The following is a 14523-nucleotide window of genomic DNA, read 5'->3' on the forward strand; positions in this document are numbered from 1 at the left end:
CCAGCATATTTTAGAATAACTTAAGTTGCTCGTTTAGCACCCATGTGAAGGTGCATGCTGTTCTGCAGTTAGACCAGTCATAAAACTACTCTTCAATTACTCTTCAATACAAAGTATTAAATCTTAAAATGCATACACCATCTATACAAGGCATTAAAAAAAAAATTGAAATATACCTAGAAAATATTTCACAACTGATTCTACAGTATGAGAGATCTCAAGTCACAATGGAATAAACCATCAGTTAATTTCAGAAGACGCATGCACACTAGTGTAATTCCAAAATGGCTTTCTCTTAGCTGTGATAACAATAAACACCTTCAGAGTTAAATATCCAATTATAATAGATACAGTAATTAAAAAACTTACCAAAAGAAGAGGCTCTATAAGACTGTGTCTGCATACCAGATGGCATGCTATTCCTGAACATGTCTTCAGAAGAGCCGGGGGGGCAGAGGGGGAAGATGTATTTTGATTTTTATTTCCCAACTTTCATCAATGGAATTTGGAATTTTGGTAGGAAAAAGAAAACACAACAGAAGGTAAACCAGTTTCACCACTGTAAACTGAAGTAAACTGATTTCAAAAGAGCTGACACTTGCAATCCTTCCGAGTCATGAAACACCAAAAAAATTTTAGCCTCTCTAAAGATTCTATAAATTACTTTCTGTGAGCCCTCAGACCCATCACATTTTGATGCATTCCATAAAGTATTTCAAAACTTATACCAAAGCGTTAATCTAGAAGCAACAATCCACTGAGTTTTCAAAGGATGTGGAAATAATTCTTTACCCCCTAAAACTTACAACCGTGGATGTGAAAAAAGTATAGAAAGGGAGCATGTGGCAGTAACTGCAAGGGAAGTATAGCTACAGCTTTTCAGCCAGCATTTCCAACTTTAATACCCACTTTGTTCAAATGAGAGATTAAAAAAAAAATTACGTGGCAAAAGTACATAGGAACGTTTTCAAACCTGTCATACTATGCCTGCTTCTTTCTGATAGAATACCTCATTCAAAACCCATTTTATATTATGTTGAGTCACCCATATAAACCAATCCCAACTCTCTTACATTTTTAAACACACAGCCTACTATTCCTTCTTTATCTACAGCGATACAATTGTAAAGTCTGCATCTTCTTCACCTCTCTGAACACCAACGACTTAGCTGCAGTCTGCAGTCGTTCTAATCTTACCGTTGATGCAGACTGCAAGCCTACACACTCTCTTAAATAAGACCAGCAGGAAGGTAGAGTCATCATACCTACTCACCAACGCGCAACAGAAATGATGCCAAGCCTTTTTAAGTGGGTCAAATAATTTCCTTAGGTACCAAGAATGGCCACTATCCCTGGTCTGTTCCACAGGGACCGATGGGACACACTGTGCATGGCTGCTAAAACCTCTGCACCTCCTGGCTCTCCAGATTTACTCCACATGAAAGAATTAATTTGGTTCGTACCCCACATTTCTGGCAAGTGCTGGGCTTACCTTGCACGTGCCACACAGGGTGAATGAACAGACAACCCTATAAACTCTGGGTTTATTTTTGGAAGGAATGAGGCTTGGGGCACGCTTTCAGAGGTAAAACAATTCACATAGCCTGGATCTGTTGGCTCTCCTCCCCAGGCAACTTCCAGTCCCTTCCCATCACGTAGTGAATACAAATCACAGATTCAAGAAAGGAGTTAGCAGTGTCCACCTCTGGTAAGAAAGCAATAGGAAAGGGCTCCTGGGACCAGTGAAATAATTAATCCTACCCTCGATTTGCTTCCCATTTGTTGCCAGATGAAAAAAGCTCAGCTCTGGCAGCCGCTATTCATAGACAGCTTACAGGCTGTGAGTTCATTTCACCTAGTGCAAAGGATGTATTTCAGCTTTATTCGAGCTGCAGACTTAAAGGTGGTCCTCCCTTTCTGGTTCATGAAGTGCATGAACATCTGATTTATGCATTATGTGCTGAAGCACATTACAACTACAAAAGCTAGCTGGAAGGGTGGATGTTGTTGGTCTTGCTCTACCACTTTCTTAGCCTGTTCCATTTACAGATCTGACTTATTTTTGATGTTGTACAAAGAAAGGTACTTCTCTATCATCACAGTGAAGATTTTTGGTGCCTGCTGACTTAAGTAGGCTATTATTAACTCACTAGAGCAATGGAAACTTGTTATCACCAAGGGATTTTTGACATAGCTAGCCTCAAACAACCCATTGAATATCTAAGGAAAAAAAAAAAAGGCAACTAAAACCACACCCACATCAACCAGGGAGCCTTATGCTCATGTTTAAATTATTACAGATCAATAATATTTATCTGAATAGCATGGGTGAGAGGGAAGAGCAAGAGAACAAACACACCAGAGGGCACGTGAAATAAGTGACAGCACCAGACCACTGCTAAGGATGATGAAATTTCACATAACTTATCTTTAGACACATTATCAAGGAAAAAAAAACTTATTTTTATAACTAAAACTACTAATACTAGGAAACAGATTTGGAGTGTTGTTTACTTTTACAATGAGTACTATAAAAAAGTCACTTTGTGTAAGTTATGCAAGTCATCTCAGAGCAGAAAATTAATATTAGGCTGGTTCCAGGCTAGTATTAAAATATCAGCATTGAATGTGATGTCTGAGGGAGACAGAAGTTAGTCATACAACCCCTGAACTGTCTTCACTTCCTTGGTAAGGGGAATATGGGCATTACTCATGGAGAGGATCGTGGAGGTGTGATGGGATACTCCTGTCTTAACTCCTATGCTCTATGTTCTTCTCCCTGCCTGTACACACGTGCACATCCATGTGCCAATGCTTGCTAGCTACTGAAGGGGAAGTGAACATTTTGGTCAACTCTCTACAGTGACCGGAGTTCTTGGGAGACTAGAATAGGATGAAGAATGTAGGATGAGCTAGGAAAAAAACAAGCCAAAACAAGAATTTTCTATAGTATAGTTCACCTATTGTAAAAGTACAAAGACTTAAACATTTTCAATTTCAGCTCACTAAACAAAGAGCTACTGGATTCAGTTACGCTTTCATTGCCTGTCAAGACAGAGAACCAGCTCTCCTAGCAGAGCTAGCTAGGTCCGCAGCTGCTCCAGAGTGCACGCAGACTACAGCCCTCAACTTGGGGCATAAGTAGCCTGACAGCATTCTAGAGACATCCATGTACCTAAACTCTTATCAGAAGATAAGGTTCCCCACTAAAACTATTTAAGTAGTTTCTGTTTAGTCTAAAAAAGTGCAAAGAAGAAACTTAACTGGGTTTATTTAGGCAAATGCGAAAGCAGCTAATCACCGTCTAAAATAATATAAAATGCTTATTTAGGCACTTTTTAAATTTTCCGCCCTCAGATATCTGAGGGGAACAAACAGTTGTTTGAGCTACTCTGTCTTACTTTGTTGATCTCTCATGAGGCTAGTCTTAGCTCAATAAAAATTGAGCTCTTCATCACAACCTCACACTGACTGCTGAAATATTCTTTTACACTGATTTTCCCATTAGCATTCAACCATTTTATTATTAGTGTTGAGGGATTCCTTTAACAATTAGCAGGTTTTGAAAGTCTCAACTACGCTCTTACATCCCTCTTCATTAATGTTTCTTTTAAATATTACAGCCAGAGCTGCAAAACCTACACAATGCAATGCATTGTGAGGGAGCTTCAAGTCATTCATTTTATGTCCAAGTCAACATTCACACTGCTAAAGTGTACCATTCTATTACACCATTTACTAAAAGCACTACTAAGCTTCCTATCACACCATCCGTCCTTCACAGGCACACAGCATTGCTAATTAACACAGAAGCACAGGCATCCTAATGCCTTAACTACTCATTTAAACCAAGGTCTGACTAGCTCTAATACAGAGGGAAACAGAAGAACACCCTTTAGTGTTTCTCTTACCCTCGTCTTACAAGGTTGCCTCAGCAAGCTTGAGTTCCCAGGCTGAGTATTCAGCCCTCAAATCAAAAGCACAGAACTCTTATCAAACACTTGTATGGACTTGAAATACTCTGATTAATCAAGTTGGACTATATCAACTAAAAAGCAGAATAATCTGTGGGGACAAAAACTCCCTTTTTAATCTAGCTGTGAAAACTAAACATATTTGATAAAAGGAAGATCAACTCAAGAAAAAACTTTGAAACGTAAAAAGAGATCTGTTCCAAATGATTCTTCACTAACTGAAAGTATAATGAAGCAATGCAGGTAGTTCCCTAGGATGTACAGTTTACTGTCTCAATCTTATATCTTAATTTTTATTTACCACACAGTGATATAGGTATCCTCTACTTAAGCAGATTGAAGAAACTACAGTTTTTCACCTATCCCACCAAATGTTGATGCAGAATTGCAGGTTACCCACAAAACTGAACTACCTGTAACATATCTATGTTAAATACCACAAGCCTAAATAATCACTCAGAAATTAAATAAGTGATTTTCAGAAATAAAGTAACCTTTTTTTTTGGGGGGGGGGGGAGGGGGGAGGAGGGGTGGAACAACTAATTAAATGGTATCGAGAGATCACACCACAGCTTGCACTTTTTAACTGTTTTCTGTTTATTGTAATTTCTTCCAGCATACTCACTTCTAGTAAAACTCACCAATGCTAAGTGGTATGCGGCACAAAGGCCTGCCTAAGCTATCCTGGACTTATAGCTCAGGCTCCTCTCTGGCCTACTGGGGCAAAGGAGTGAGGACAGACTATAATTCTAAAGAAACAGAAGAAAACACTAAGGAGGTTGAGGTCCTGGCAACAGCAAAGCCAAGATACATAGGTGAAATATTTGCTTTAACAGATGCAATTCTTCAAGTTATACAGTAAGGGTGCAGTCAGAGAAGACAAGCTGAGCAAGTTACTGCTCTGCCCTCCCACCCGCTCTCCTGCCACTGCCCTCCCACCAGCAGTTGTGCACAAGCCCTTTGGTGAGCTCATTGAGCTTCCTAAACCAGCAGTTACTTACAGAAAAAAAAAAAAAAAAAAAAAAAAAAGAGCAGGTAGCTTTGATGTGAGAAGGAACCGATTCAGGGGCAGAAAACTAAGGCACAGGAAAGGACCAAATGGCCATGATCAGGGTGGGGACGAGGGAAGTAGGACATCCCCTTTGGTAGCAGTAAGAAACTGGGTTAGCAAAACAGCTGAGCTGATCTAAGCACACTGTCAAGGTACATCAAAATAATCCCCCAAAGCAAACTTTCCCTAGGCATCCAGGAAAAGACTACAGATCTGTCACACAAAAAGACATTCTTTTTGAGCACGTGTATCCTGATGTTCAGGAAGGAAAGGAAGCAAAGACATTATTTCTTTATTTCTCAGAGAGCTGCCAATAAAGCAAGAACCTATTGCCTAAGGTCACATTTTAGGTGAGCAGATACCCTGGGTTTGAGAACAGCATCCATCCTCATCTGGCACCGAAGACATTTTTTCCTAATTCATGGTATAATTAAAACCCAACTAAGTCCTAATACATTAATTACAAAAGATTTTTCTTGTCCTACATGCAAGATCTTTACATTTGCCGGAAAACCCCTGAAAAATCCAGTAATGACACCCAAGAGGATAGTCAAAAAGACCAACCTTATCTTAGCAGTGCTAATTTTTCTACATCCTGTCTGCAGAGAGATGAGAAAAGAGCTGCTCTGAACTCCCCCTCGGTCTCCACTGAGCAAGCCTAGGGACTCACTGCCTAATTAGCTTTTGCGAATAATCCTCCCCCTCTCTGCAACGTCTACCTGTATTCTGCAGATTGTCTACATGCATGTGACCAGAAAAATATTTTTCTAGAACCCAAAATTAGGATTTTTCTGAAGGCAGAAAAGCTTCAGTCTTTTACATTTTCTATACCAGGAAGAAAATGCAGCCCAAGTTTACTGTATCATGTTGTCCAGCAAAATACTGTGATTATACTAGTACCAAATATTTCTCTGCTGGGCTAAGGAACACCAACAAGCACAACCAGACTGATGCATTCAAACAATGACTCGTTTGTTAGCAGCCTTCATCACTGCAGAACGTTCACCTGTAACACAAGCTGGCAGCCCAAACCAGGACAAGGATGATGAGTGTTTTCTGCCCTCATTCCCTATATAAGCAACATAAAAAGTCCGCACTGTTTCATTAATGCATTTGAAACAATTACAGAGAATTTAACAGTGAAGAGTTCCAGAGTTCCATATAGGATTTATATGGAAAACTGCAAGCATACAAACTGTGGTTTTCCTAAGTTGAAAATTTAAAAAGGATTTTTCTGCATAAGATTTTTATAAAAGAAACCAAGAATAAGACGCCAGACTAATTGCTTAACGAGGCAAAGGCATAAATCCTCATCAAGAACATTTCTGAAGTTGGCACAAACTAAAAGGACAAAGGTTAGTTAAGGGGATATTTCTGCTTTTCAATGCCTCTGGCTGCAAAGCCAGTTAATGCTAGTTTAAGAGGTTAATGTCCATCCCAACCTCTACACCTTTGCTTAGTGCCCCTCACATAGGCCAAGGAAAGTCCTGGCAGGGCTGCCCCACGGGCAGATCTGCAGCATAACCCTGTGAACATTTTCAGCAGCACAATTTGAGAAGTTAGTAAACTACAGATTGTGAAATTGCGAGGAGCAAGCCTCTTCCAATTAGTTCTGCATCCAGAGGCCTTGCAACACCAGAAGACGCTAAGTTCCTAGAAAGTTGTGTAGGCTATTTGTCAGCTATGGTATCAGTGATTCAATACTCTTTCCCTAGTGGGAGATTACTACCATGAGCAGGAATTACTTCAAGATCAACCAAACTTTCTGGCCAGAAGATCACCCTCAGCCATCAGCTGAAGTTCTATTAAATTTGCTGTTTAACAGAATTCTGCAAACTACAGTTTAGACAACACTGCAGCCAGGGAACACAGGAGAAACTCGTAAGACTTTGACATTTAAAACATCATTAACTACACCTACTCTTGTAGATTAACTGATTTTTATAATTGAAGAGAAAGTTGATTAACAGTTCTATAATTACACAACTGGTATTTTTAGGCTCCAATCCTGCATCACTTAAGCACATGCATAATTTAACCTATTCAAGCGACTGAAGCTTATACATCACTGAATACTTGCATGACCGCAGCTGCCACAGGGACAGGTTTGAAAGGAAGCTGAGCTTTTTCAGACTAGCTCTAGCCACAAACTAGTATACCACACTGAGCTTACTACACAAAGCCAATATACCTGCAATTTTAACTATATTGTACATCAGCATGACTGTCTTTGAACGTGGTCGCATGGCTGCTATGCTGACCTCTATCAGGTACATGAAGAGAATGCAGCTTTACTATCTCCTAAGGAACAGATTCAGCTTCTTGAGAAAGTTGAACAGGGACAGGAACAGCACTAAAAAGCAAATAAGCAGCTTGTTAAGAACATGGAGAAAAAAAATAATCTAGCAATGTACTGTTATGTGAGACAAGTTACCAGCAGTGGATCATTAGCCAACAGAAATAACTTGATGAGAGGGAGTCAAACTCATTTTGATGCAGCTCAGTTCACAGACTACAGCACAGCATATCTGGTAAGAAAAATTGTCTTACATCTGGTAGCACATATTCAGAAAAGAAGGTCAAGAAAACATCCTCTGTAAACAAGAATTTAGATATAAAAGCATTCAAGTACATTTAGACAAAGTCTGCAATGCAATTTGGTTTATACTTTGAAGACGCTAGAGAACCTGACTTACGATGGCACAGCTCCATCTGTGTCCTCACACAAGGTTGTAAGACTTGGTAAACACTCATGTAGAATGGGTGATACACAAACTAACATGATGGCACAAGTCAGGTCTCAAGCACCTCAGAGGAAGCTTACAAACCAATTTGGGGTATCACAATCCCATTTTCCTTAGCCTCTGCCCATGATCCCACCCTATCTCATACCAGCACTGGCACTTACGCAGTCATGTGGAGAGCCAGTTCACGGAAATGACTGACGAAAGAACTAATCCTCAACAAAAAAAAAAAAAAAAAAAAAAAAAAAAAGGGAGGTGAAAGGAGGTGATAGGTGATTAGATGTTTATTCAATTCAGATCCCCCGAAACAGCGACTGAGCACAGAGGGAAGCACAAAGGGACGGGCAGAAGGGTGACATCCCGGGTTTAGATGAGTTTAGACTGGATGACAACCACACCTTTAAGAACAGTTTTGGCAGATTTGTGAGTGGCTAGTAAAGATGCTATGGACTTGAACATCAACTCTGCACCATATCTGAGATTATTACCCTGCAACACACATCAGGCACTCCACATCAGTCTTGGGAACTATATTGTCAATGCAGTGATTAATAGTGGGAAGACCTGAACTGCTAAGTAACACTAGTTCTAAAAGTGCCCTGAGCCTAGAAATTTTTAGGCAATAAGTGCTTGTGAAATACAGTATTCCCAACAGAGCAACAAGAAATTCATTTGCAGAAGGCATAAATGTAAATTTATTTGTTTATTAAATTTAAATTTTAGAAGTCAAGTTTGTCAAGTCTGCATTTCACAAAAACTGATTATCACTTTGCAGTATTAGGATTAGGAGGAGAAAAATTTAGCAGATAAGAACCGTCAGCCAGGGATATCTTGCAAAATTCCACCCAACCTAAGTCAGGGGACTACAAAGCGAAAACATTGTTTCTGTTCCTCTCTGTTACACCATAGCAAAGGTGACAAGAATCAAGTAGATAAGATTAAGAAAATAAGTACTTCTCTGGGTAGAAGTAAGTAGGAACAATGCATGGAACAAAGGCTGGTATTCAATTGCAATAACCATTGTGTTAAGATTGACTAAACTGTAACAGATGCTTTCCCAGGCTTTGAAGATTACAGAGGTATATTATGGTGAAAGACTGAACACCTAGATTAAATTAATTTAAAGCTGTAACTGAGAAAGTATTCTCAAGCAAGAACGTGTTATTGTATGACAGCAAAAATATACTGCAGTAATCATCTAAAAGGTTGTCAGTAAAAAATAAAAACAAAAAATAAAATTCAGTAAACCAGAACTTAATAGATATATGACAATTCTCAGAAGCTGCAGCTTCTTGTTTTAAAAAAATCTCACTTGATTAATAGTAAACAATTAAAGGGAGAATCCAATAGCACTGGGAGTCATCCACACCAGGCTTTGGGACCCATGAATAGGAAGCAAAAAGCCTGACCGGGCTGCCACAGACCTCGAAATAGTTCCGAAGCTCTCCAACTCAGAAAGAGACCTCCCCAAATGGTTGCTGTTACAATTACTAGCAGTAAGTCTAGACACCGATGTAATTCACAAGTGCATAATTTTCAGATGTAGACAAACTATATGCACACATCTACCTGTACTCTTTGAAACTTTACATTGGCCAGTCGCATCCTCTTTGCATAACAGAACATGCATTTAAACAAAATAAGCACTTCATATTGGACCATATCTGAACGTAAAATAGTGATCTCCATGGTCAGGTTGAAGATGAAGTAGCAATAAAGCTTCACAGAGGGTTTACGGTAGCTGTTTCTGAAGTTGGATCATCTGAAAACATGAGTTGACAAACTACACACAACCGAGTACCAACTTTATTACTGAATCAACCTGTAAAATTCTGATTTTGCAGCTGTAGAAAGTCAACAGATGTGCTAGCACACTGCCCTCCTTCAGCTGAAATCAAATTAAGTAAAGATGTGTTGGGATGCACTAACTCAGCAAATGCACATTTGCCATACGCACAGAGTTTTCAAATATTTCAGAAACTGATGGTAGAAAATGCGTGGAACAGCTTGAGCTAGAATGCATTTCTAAGAGTCTTTAGGGAAAAAAAATATTGCTTTTAATAACATAAGTATTAAATAATCTGTAACTTTGATCTTCTAGAATTTAAAAAAACCCAAAGCCGCAGAAATTCCCAGAATTAAGGTTTAACCCAAGCCTACCACCTCAGTAACATCTGAACTTGGCTTTATTTAAGGGGAAAAAAACCTCATTAATTATAAAGCAAGTTCATTCCACTCTAACGTGCTGTCAGTTTGTTACCATACTTTGAACTCTCCTTAACAATCAACCACTACATTTATCTTACGGACTATTACTACAACATCCTCATACCGTATGTTGTGAAACCATTTTCCACAGTTAAATATTCTAGTCCTTTCATAAGGCTGCTTTTCAGAATTATCAGCACCACAACCAGCAACACTGTTGCTGTGCGTAGAACACTTTTCACCCAATTCTTGGGAAGGAAAAAAACCCTATACAGTTAAGGATAACAATGATATTTATTGCAGTTTCTCTCTTGATTTTTTGTATTTCATTATCCCACCAGAAGTTCACTGGCCTTTTCTTCTTGGAAAGAACAGAGGGGTAAGAAATTTCCCCTGCTTGCCTAACAGCAATTAGACAACCTGTGTTGTCCCTATTTCTGTGCAAGAATGAGAGCAGCTGGGGAAAAAAACAAACTTCAGCTGTACTGTTGTTCCAGCAAACCTGGTATTTAAAGAAAGCAGCTCACGCCCCTGCTTTAAAACAGCTCATATCCACTTTACATGCTAAGCAAAATATAGGTGTAAAGGCAGCTGAAAAAACCTCACCACTTCTCAAAAAAACAGCATTCTGTCAGTGCAATGGCTGTCATGGAGACTGGTCTCTGAAACACTGCTGCTCGGGTCTGTGGTCTCATCCAGTTAGATGCAACAGTTCAGTGTGCCAGGCGACGCTGGTTTAATGACTAGCTGCTTCCAAGAAGAAGTCACCTGCACTTCCTACCTCCTCTCTTGCGCAGCAGCACTGATGCCCAGCTAATCCTGTGCTGAGCCAGGTCAGGAAACAAAGCGTGCCAATACAAAGGTTTTGGGGGTTTACTTTTTCTGTTCTTTTGTTAGATTAGTTTTCTATTACTTGAAATGCAAAACCATCTACAATTCAAGTAAAAGAAAAGCTAAGCTAAATGTAATAAAAATAACAGAAACCAAGGATTAGTTAGACCATTTTCGGTATCGGTTGTATCATGATATATTAATGTGACACCATTACCTGTACATTCTCATTATGTGAGCAAAAAAAGATGGGATTAAATCAAACACAGGACAGTAACAAGATTGCAGAGAATACAATAGAGGAGAAAGAAGGTTTCAGGCCAGGGAACATGAAGAAAGCATGCAACAAACTTTGTTCAAGTTTTACCACGGGTCAAGTCAGTATCACTGACTATTTTTTTGTAGAAATAATGAAGCATATAGACTCATTTATCAGAGGCCACCACTACTTGTCAGTATCAGAGGCAAGAAGTGACGTTATCTTTAATAATCATATAAGTATCTTATCCAAATACACACACAGAGTGAGATTACTCAGTGATTTATCTGCTGAAAAGCCAGCTGACAGAATTTCAACCAGTGAAGCTAAAATGCACTGAGACAGAATTATTCACATTAGAAACAAGAAACATGACCTCAAAGACAAACTTCAATTCTGGAAAACACGCACATTGATTTTACTGTCAGTTTGCCGTTTAAAAAGTGGGAGGAAAAAAACAGAACTAGTGTTACTTGTTTCAGCAAATTAACGTGACACACAAATATTTGCAGCCAAAGTAGACACGGTTAAAGGAAACGAAGCATTCCAACAGAAATAAATATCTGTCAAAAAGAAAAAAGACAAAGATAAGTTTTTCAGGTTCAATGTATTGTCATGAGAAGCATCATTTCATTGTCTTGATTTTTCACAGCATAAGCCACAATTTTAAAATCCAACCCCATGTCTTTAAAGACTGGAACTTGAAATCTGGGCTTGTTTCAGACAATACGCTGATAGTATCAGAAGTTTAAAAGTGTCACTGCTAGTATAACTACGTATTAAATTCCTAATTACGCTAATCAGGGTCTTTGTGAGAAAGAAAATTAAACTTGCTATGCAAAATCCTGTCAAGCACACAAATCGTAGACTATAAAAGCATCTCTCTCCCTTCACACATGCTTTTTGACGAATCCTCATAGAGATTTATTTGCAACATTAGTGGTGTAAAATCGACAAACCAATATGGCCAGACCCTATTGTGTCAGCATGAATTATTGAAGTTCAAAACAATACTGGGTTTTTCTGTAGAAAACAGTCATCTGTCACAACTGTCCACAAGGAGTAAACAGTTACAGAAACACACCTCATGAAGGGACATTACAGAGAAGCGGGAAAAGTTTGGGTGTTGGTACAAAGCTTCCAGGAAAGGGAAGCACAGCAAGTGGTAAAGATAACTATGAGAAACAGGGAAGAGTTTGGATGCTGCAGTCTATCACCAACAGAGCAGAGAAAGCAGGGCTGATGTGATAAGACAAAAAGGTAAGGCAGCAAGACTAGAGTTACACAGAGCCTCAGTAGACAAGAAAAGAAGTGAATGTTTAAAACACAATAGAGTACCTCTCTCCAAGATAATTCACATGGGGAGGTAGACAATCTGATAGAGTATCTTTAAATACAAGTGAGATAACTGTTAAATGCAAGGTGACGTTTCAAGGTGCCTTTGTACCACAAGTGAAAATTACCCTTCCACTCCTGAGCTCAAGCACGCAAAAAAAAAAGAAAAAAAAAATCAAAGTAAAACATCAGAAAACTAAGGTACAAACAGTCCAAAACCAGCCTTAACAGTTCCACAAGCACAAAGGTGTTTTCCCACACACACACTTCAAATAGCAGAGTCAAGAATAGCCTCATACCAGAAGGTACGAGGGATGATCTATCAGACACTTATCTCACCCACACAGACACATTAAAAAAAAAAACAAAAAAAGACTGAACTCCCGGAATTGTCACACCGAACAACTCACTCTTCAGAATAAATCCTGATTTAACGTTGGACCCTGTCCAGCAATTCTTCAGAACTGCTCAACAGCCACGGAGCAGCGGGGAAACGCTTTCGCAAAAATGAAAACCTGCACAAAATGTCCTGTATTCGACGTCCGGCGAAACACCTGTTCAACAGCGGCGTCGAAATACGTTACATTGCCACAAAAAAAAAAAAAAAATGCTGACCCGCCACCAGTTTACACGTCTATGAACCCAATCGGTGCATTTCTTAGTCAGGGAAGTCCATAACACGGGTCGTGGGCGGGCGGGCGCTGAGGGGGGCGACGCCGGGGCGGACGCCCCGGCGTCGCCCCCCTCAGCGCCCGCCCGCCCGCCCCGGGCCGTGAGGGGCGAGGACGGGCCTGAGGCGCCCGATCCCGCGCCTCCCCTTCCGGCCCGGCGGTGACAGCCCGGCGGGGTTCCTCCTCCTCGCCACCGGGCCACCCGGGACAGGGGAACGGCCGCGGCGAGCCCGGGAGCCAGAGGGGCCGAGGAGCAGCCGGCTGGGACAGGTCTGATCCGGCGGCCGGCTGCTCCCGCCAACCTCCCCCGTCCCCTTCCTCCCTTCCCTTCGCCGCCGCCCTCACCATTCTCCTCAGGGCCGGGCTGGGTCTCGGCGCCGATTCTGTCTCTCCTCGCCCCGGGCAGCTCCTGCTCGTGGTTCGGCGTCGGCGGTGGCGGGGCCTGTCTCCATCTATCGGGGCTGAGCTCGGCAGCAGCGGAGGGCTGGGTGGGGAGAAGCCGGGCGAGGACAACGCTCCGGGGAAGAAGGGAAGAGCGGGGCGCGGAGGAAGGCGCTGGCTCGACTCCGCACCGGGACCCAGCGCTGGCGGCGGCCTCGGCCCGGCGGCTCTTTCTCATAATTGTGCGACTCGGCCGGCGGAGAGCCGCGGCGCTGCCGCGTCAGCGCGCACCGCCCCCGGGAGGAGGGGGAGGCCGCTGCCCGCTCCCGCCCGTCCCGGTCCCCCCTCAGGGCGGGGGCGGGACGGCCGGTGAGGGGAGAAGAGGGCGGGGGGCGGCCTCGGCCTCCCCACACGCGGTGGGGTGAAAGGGGGAACCCCGAGCCGCGTCCCGAAATGGCGGCCGTGCCTCCTGTGTGCTGTTGGTGAGGTAAAGGCCAAGGAGACGTTAAAAACGGGGGCAGAGACCAGCCTGGCTGGAAGCGCGCGGTTCGGAGGGGGAGGCCCCGTCTCTCTGCGGAGACACCAGCCCGAGCATCGGGCCCCGAGGCGCTGGCGCAGTGCGGGCGGAGGGGCCGGGGCTCCGCCGCCCCGTCGAGGAAATGTCGCCTCAGGGCGGGGGGTCGGTGCCCCGCGCGCTGGTGAATGGCGGGGAGATGGTGCCTCCAGAAATGAGCCCGTCGTTATTCCTTTCCTGAGCTGCGTAATAGGGAACACCATTCATTCGTTTGAGCTTTCCTTTCGCGCTGCTGTATGGAAGTGCCGCCATTAGCACGGTCTCAAACACGTTTTGTAACCCCGTCTGAAGAAAATGGGAGGAAAGTTCATTTTGGAGGGAAAAAGGAGGATGCGTTTCGTCCGCTCTGTTCCCGGTTTAGATTGGGAACTGCCCAGAGCAGGAACTTTGGCCGCTTTTATCAGAGAAACTTGAGAATCAGGGTCACTAATAAAAATCCTCGTACAGTAATTCCCATTACACGTTTCAGTACATATCTTTTGCAGCAAATTGTAT

At 42.1% G+C, this 14523-nt stretch overlaps 1 protein-coding gene across 2 annotated transcripts in view; it reads right to left on the reverse strand.

Annotated features, from left to right (window-relative positions):
• TRPM7 (transient receptor potential cation channel subfamily M member 7) overlaps positions 1-13552 on the reverse strand; it is a 57920-nt gene extending 44368 nt beyond the window's left edge. For both annotated transcript variants that reach the window (XM_054213755.1, XM_054213754.1), the window contains exon 1: positions 13419-13552. In XM_054213755.1, coding sequence (XP_054069730.1) covers positions 13419-13421 — 3 coding nt within the window. In that variant the 5' untranslated portion in view covers positions 13422-13552. The remainder of the gene's footprint in view (positions 1-13418) is intronic.
• Positions 13553-14523: the final 971 nt, after the last annotated feature.

The sequence above is a fragment of the Rissa tridactyla genome, chromosome 9 (assembly GCF_028500815.1).
Source record: "Rissa tridactyla isolate bRisTri1 chromosome 9, bRisTri1.patW.cur.20221130, whole genome shotgun sequence".
NCBI classification, from domain to species: domain Eukaryota; kingdom Metazoa; phylum Chordata; class Aves; order Charadriiformes; family Laridae; genus Rissa; species Rissa tridactyla.